This window comes from Ictidomys tridecemlineatus, unplaced genomic scaffold, assembly GCF_052094955.1.
Source record: "Ictidomys tridecemlineatus isolate mIctTri1 unplaced genomic scaffold, mIctTri1.hap1 Scaffold_61, whole genome shotgun sequence".
NCBI lineage: Eukaryota > Metazoa > Chordata > Mammalia > Rodentia > Sciuridae > Ictidomys > Ictidomys tridecemlineatus.
In genome coordinates this window covers 604597-610312 of record NW_027524175.1, presented here as the reverse complement: position 1 = coordinate 610312, position 5716 = coordinate 604597, and the positions used below count along the sequence as shown (strand labels likewise).

General features: G+C 37.1%; 1 protein-coding gene across 1 annotated transcript; it reads left to right on the top strand.

The window, feature by feature from the left end:
* The first annotated feature begins 1886 nt into the window (after positions 1 to 1886).
* Positions 1887 to 5512, top strand: LOC144374195 (pre-mRNA-splicing regulator WTAP-like). Its single transcript, XM_078037134.1, has 2 exons — positions 1887 to 2447; positions 4094 to 5512. The coding sequence occupies exons 1-2, from the start codon at positions 1996 to 1998 to the stop codon at positions 4830 to 4832; spliced, it is 1191 nt and encodes a 396-aa protein (XP_077893260.1). The 5' UTR covers positions 1887 to 1995; the 3' UTR covers positions 4833 to 5512.
* Positions 5513 to 5716: the final 204 nt, after the last annotated feature.

The window sequence follows — 5716 nt, the reverse complement described above, 5'->3', positions numbered from 1 at the left end:
TAGGTTATGTGGGATTATGGAGTAAGAGATGGCAAGTTCTAACTGTAGTATGTTCCATTTGTTACATTTATTTAGGTTGTAAATTAATTACAAATTAATACAAAATACAGTTAAAACAAACTTTAGTCTTGATCAAATTATCCATCCTACACCAGGCACCACTTTCTTCAATAATACATTTTGAAATCAAGTCATTTTGAATAAAAATTAATTTTGAAATTTCATATGCAATAACCCTTCAAGTATCTAAATTATGAGAATGCAATGGTATCTATCATGTGATTAATTCTTGGAGAGAGATAATACTATGTTTTCTTTATGTTGTTGTTGTTTGTTTTTATTTTTTAGTTGTAGTTGGACAAAATGCCTTTATTTTATTTATATTTTATTTATATTATTTATATGGTAGTGAGGATCAAACCCAGGGTTTCAGATGTGCTAGGAGAGTGCTCTACCACTGAGCCAAATCCCCAGCCCCGTACTATGTTTTTAAAATAAATAAATAAATAGATTAATGTATCTATCTATCTATCTATCTATCTATCTATCTATCTATCTATCTATTTATCCATGCTAGAGATTGAACCCAGAGCCTCATACATTACACGCAACATTGGTTAAAATTTGATTTTAGTGGCCAGGGCTTTTACTATTATCAGGATTTGACCAGTTGTACTGTCACATTTGGTATTCTGAATTTTTATCATGAGAAATTTTTTTAAAGTTTCTGATTACCCCAAACTGGGGGTAAAAGAACATATGAAGCAATTTCACACTAATAGAGTAATTCTATTAGATGGAAGTTATGAGGCAAATGTCATAGATTCATTTGTATGTAGTTCCAGGTGCATTTTAGTGAAAATAGAATCCCTAAATTAAAGTTGAATGAACCATCTATGATAAGAGAGCAAGTTTAAAAAATTGACTGTTATTGCTATTATTCCCTTTACAAATATTGTTGAGACTATCATCAGCTGCAATACCTTGCTATAACGGGAGTTCTTGTTTTCAGGTAGCATATGCTTTTTCCATGGTATGCTGTTAATATTCATCTTGTTTGACTCTAGAATTTATAGTAAAATTCTTATGTGAGAATTCAGAGATCCATTTGTTAAATCCTCTAGTGTGCTGAAGTTGGCTTATACAAGCTCCTGAGAGCTGATAATTAAATTAAAAATATTTTGCAAGCTGGTTGGTTGTTAAGAATAATTATTATTAATGTTAAAACTATATAAACATTTACACAAGTTATATTATAAGCAAAGGTGATGCATTCTTGAAAGTTAAACACTTTCTAACTATTTCACTTCATTTTATTGTTACCTATATTCTTGAGGGTATTTATTATTGAAGTTATTATTTTTGTGTGGTGGAAATGTGCTGTTAAAGTGGGACACTCATAATTAACTATGTGTTAGTAACTGTAAGTTGGTAGTTTGAAATTGCCCAGAATGAGACTGTTTATATCCCAGAAATTAGCATATGCTACAAATCAGAGGTCCTCCTCCCTGACTTTCCTCTACCTCCTTGTATCTCTCTGGTTCTCTCAGAGAATTGTTGTAAAGATTACATTAAGTAAGATGGCCTAAACTCTTTTTTAGTTAATAAATTTTTCATGCTAGATAATTTGGGGCAGTGGAAGGAATGTGTTTTTCCAAGTCTTCACTGTTTCTCCAAGGCAGTGGCTAAGATTGGCAGAGTGTCCCAGGGCTGGAACTATTAGGGTCACCAGCATTTGCATTACAGCTGAACCCACCTTTAACAATGAGTTCAGCTACCACTTGTTTTATTGTGGCAAGAGACATTTGGGTCCAATATTTCCATAAAGTTTGGAATATCAAGAGAATAATTGATTTCAATGAATATTAAGGGGCAAAAAATGAGATTAGATTACATAGGAGAAATAAATGGAGGGAGTGCCGGGGCTGCGGCGGCGCGGCCTCGGCCCTTGTGACTGGCGGCGCCCGCGCGGCCGCGGCCTGGAGAGGATTCAAGATGACCAACGAAGAACCTCTTCCAAAAAAGGTTCGACTGAGTGAAACAGACTTCAAAGTTATGGCAAGAGACGAGTTAATTCTAAGATGGAAACAGTATGAAGCTTACGTTCAAGCTTTGGAGGGCAAGTACACAGATCTTAACTCAAATGATGTAACTGGTTTAAGGGAGTCTGAAGAGAAACTGAAGCAACAGCAGCAGGAGTCTGCACGCAGGGAAAACATCCTTGTAATGCGACTAGCAACGAAGGAACAAGAGATGCAAGAGTGTACTACTCAAATTCAGTACCTCAAGCAAGTCCAGCAGCCGAGTGTTGCTCAACTGAGATCAACAATGGTAGACCCAGCGATCAACTTGTTTTTCCTAAAAATGAAAGGCGAACTGGAACAGACTAAAGACAAACTGGAACAAGCCCAAAATGAACTGAGTGCCTGGAAGTTTACGCCTGATAGGTAAACAAATCATACTCCCCAGTCAAGACTTCCCTGACAGTCCCACTGCGAGAAAGCTGTGGTGGGACAGCCAAGTACTCGTTTCCACACCAAGACTCAGACTTTTTGAGCCAAAAAAAAAAAAAAAAACATTCTTATACCATGCAGCTTGTAATGATTAATGTAAAACTTACCAGATGAACCTTGTGTTTCAGCTTTTTTTTCTTCCCCTTCCCTTTGCTTCTGAGGCCTGATGTCGTCGGACTATTCCGAAGAAGAGGCCACCTCCGAAAAATTCCCCTTCTAGAACATGTAGACACTTGAGAAATGTTTCTGTTTGAAGAAAATAGAGGGAGAAACAGAAGTCTTAAGTCTGTGGTACACTGTGTCTTCAGACAGTTTGGAGGATTGAAAACCTAGAGATTTAAAAATCATGAATTGAACATGTAAAATTCCAGTAAAATGTAAAAACGGAATATGCATCGCTCTTAGCCTTGAGCATAATGACTTAGAGACACTGTGTATCAGTTTTGCCAATAAGACTGTGGACTTCATGATTGTTGTTGAACTTCTGGGTCAAAACTCAAATGAGGTGATATTGCCTTTAAAGGTTTTTCTGCTGAGAACCAACTTTTAATAGTCATGAGAAAATCAAATAATAGCTGTCAGTACAAGTAGAGCATATATTTAACCATCTAGCTTAGGGCTCTCTCTTACATAATGGAGCCTTAAATCAATGTGGTTTTCATCAATGGTTCTTTGAATGGTTTTTAAAACTGCAGACAACTGAGGACTGTGCAGACATGAAGGTGTGGTATTGAACTTCAGGTTTAAACTGTGTGAAGCATTATGAACGTTCATTTCACAACTAGATTGTATAAGGACATTGGCTGTGATGATGAGACTCACTGCATTATTTTTTTCTCAGTAGTGAACTTTATGAATCCTCATCCCATTCAACAGGCACATGTTAAAAGAGCATTGTCACTGGTGTTAATGGGGGAATGTGTTCCTTCATTGTATTAGGGCCTTTTGTATTACACTCTTGATATTAAATTAAATGTGCCTTGGAATAGTCGCTTTTTCCCCCCAAAGTTCAAGGAATACTATGATTTTGTTGTACTCTTAACATTTTAATTTTGGGGGGCTGTGGAGAGCAGATTCATTTTGGAAAAATGGTTGCTGTGCTCTCAAAGTGAAGGAAAAAGCTATCTCATTTTTAAAAGACCTACTTTGTTCCAGCTGGTATCATAAGGAGACTTGATACTTATTACTTTTTGACACTTTGTCCTAGGGTATTGTAGTAGAAATTAATGTGGGACAATCTCACAGGGTGCCTGCCAGAAGATTGGGGACATAATATGTTGGAACTATGGGCTGGCCTAAGTGAGACATTTTGCGAACCAAAAAAAAGGTATAGTGACCATTTCTAGAAAATTCATATGATCATTTAGATAAATGAGGCATTATTTTCTTCATGCTTCCATCCAATCCTGGAGATGAATTTTTTTTTCATCAGAACATTGTATAAGTCACCAATTTGAATTTTCGCTTGGTGATAATGGAGTCTGAGATGAGTAGAAGATAAATGTTCTAGCTTGTCCCATCGTTTAAGTGCAGTTTTAACAAGGGTGACTTAAGTTCTTTCTTAATCATTCAAATCAGTTCCACACAGGCAAAAAGTTAATGGCGAAGTGTCGAATGCTTATCCAGGAGAACCAGGAGCTTGGAAGGCAACTGTCCCAGGGTCGTATTGCACAGCTTGAAGCAGAGTTGGCTTTACAGAAGAAATATAGTGAGGAACTTAAAAGCAGTCAGGATGAACTAAATGATTTCATCATACAACTTGACGAAGAAGTAGAAGGTATGCAGAATACCATTCTAGTTCTTCAGCAACAACTGAAGGAGACGCGCCAGCAGTTGGCTCAGTACCAACAGCAGCAGTCTCAAGCCTCAGCCCCAAGTACCAGCAGGACTACATCTTCTGGACCTGTAGAACAGGCAGAGGCCACAAGTAAAGACTGCAGTCGTCTGGCAAATGGACCAAGCAATGGCAGCTCCTCCCATCAGAGGACGTCTGGGTCTGGATTTCACAGGGAGGGGAACACAACAGAGGATGACTTTCCTTCTTCTCCAGGGAATGGTAATAAGGCCTCCAACAGCTCAGAGGAGAGAACTGGCAGAGGAGGTAGTAGTTACGTAAACCAACTCAGTGCGGGGTATGAAAGTGTAGACTCTCCCACGGGCAGTGAAAATTCTCTTACACATCATTCAAATGACACAGACTCCAATCATGACCCTCAAGAGGAGAAAGCAGTGAGTGGGAAAGGTAACCGAACTGTGGGTTCCCGCCACGTTCAGAATGGCTTGGACTCAAGTGTAAATGTACAGGGTTCAGTTTTGTAATATTTTTCCAGCAAATTTTTATACAGTGTCATTTAATTTGGGAGAGGATACTGTCCAGAAAATTGATGCATACTTTTTGTCACAACTTGCCTTTTTATGGGTGTGTTTTTGTTTTGTTTGATTCTTTTCTTTTTACCCTTTCTTTTTTTCCCTGGCTTCAATACCTCTGCCACTTTGGAAATTGTAACAGTTAATTACTTTGAATGTTGCTAAAAGGACATTTTGTGTAGGGTCAAGTTATTTTTATATGAGTTAATGTGAAGTTGTAAATGGAAATCTTTCCTTAAAAGTATAACACAATGATGTATGTATAAATCTGTGTCTCTAGAACCCGTGCTGTGTAAGGGCATTCTTCCTCATGCTGTTATATACTTCCGCACCATTCAGACTTGTTAGAGTAGATGTGGGTTTATGACTGCCAAGTTTGCCCAGTACTGTAGATTTTTATCACTAAAAGTTGGACTTGTTGATGGAATCCTATAGTAGTTTCAGTGTTAGATACAATTTTTTCCACCATACATCTGTGCATTTTCTCTTTAGGTGACTGAATGTTTAAGATATTTGTGTGCATAGTTAACTCAATTTTTATGAACTGTTGTATCCTGTTAATGCATATTGCTCTGTGACTCCAGTATATCTTACCTGTACTGACCAAACCTAAATAAAGATTTTTATTGTAACTCTTAAAAAAAGAGAAATAAATGACCCATCTTGAAATATAGTATAAAATTTCAAAATATTTCTCTTAATTTTTAATTTTTTCATTTGTGTCTTTTTCTTTATAGCTTATCCTATGAAAAAAGATTCCAAAGGCTGTATTGACTGTTTGGGGGCTAGCAACAATCTTGGTTCAGTTTTATTGCTGCATGCCCCAAACTTTGGTG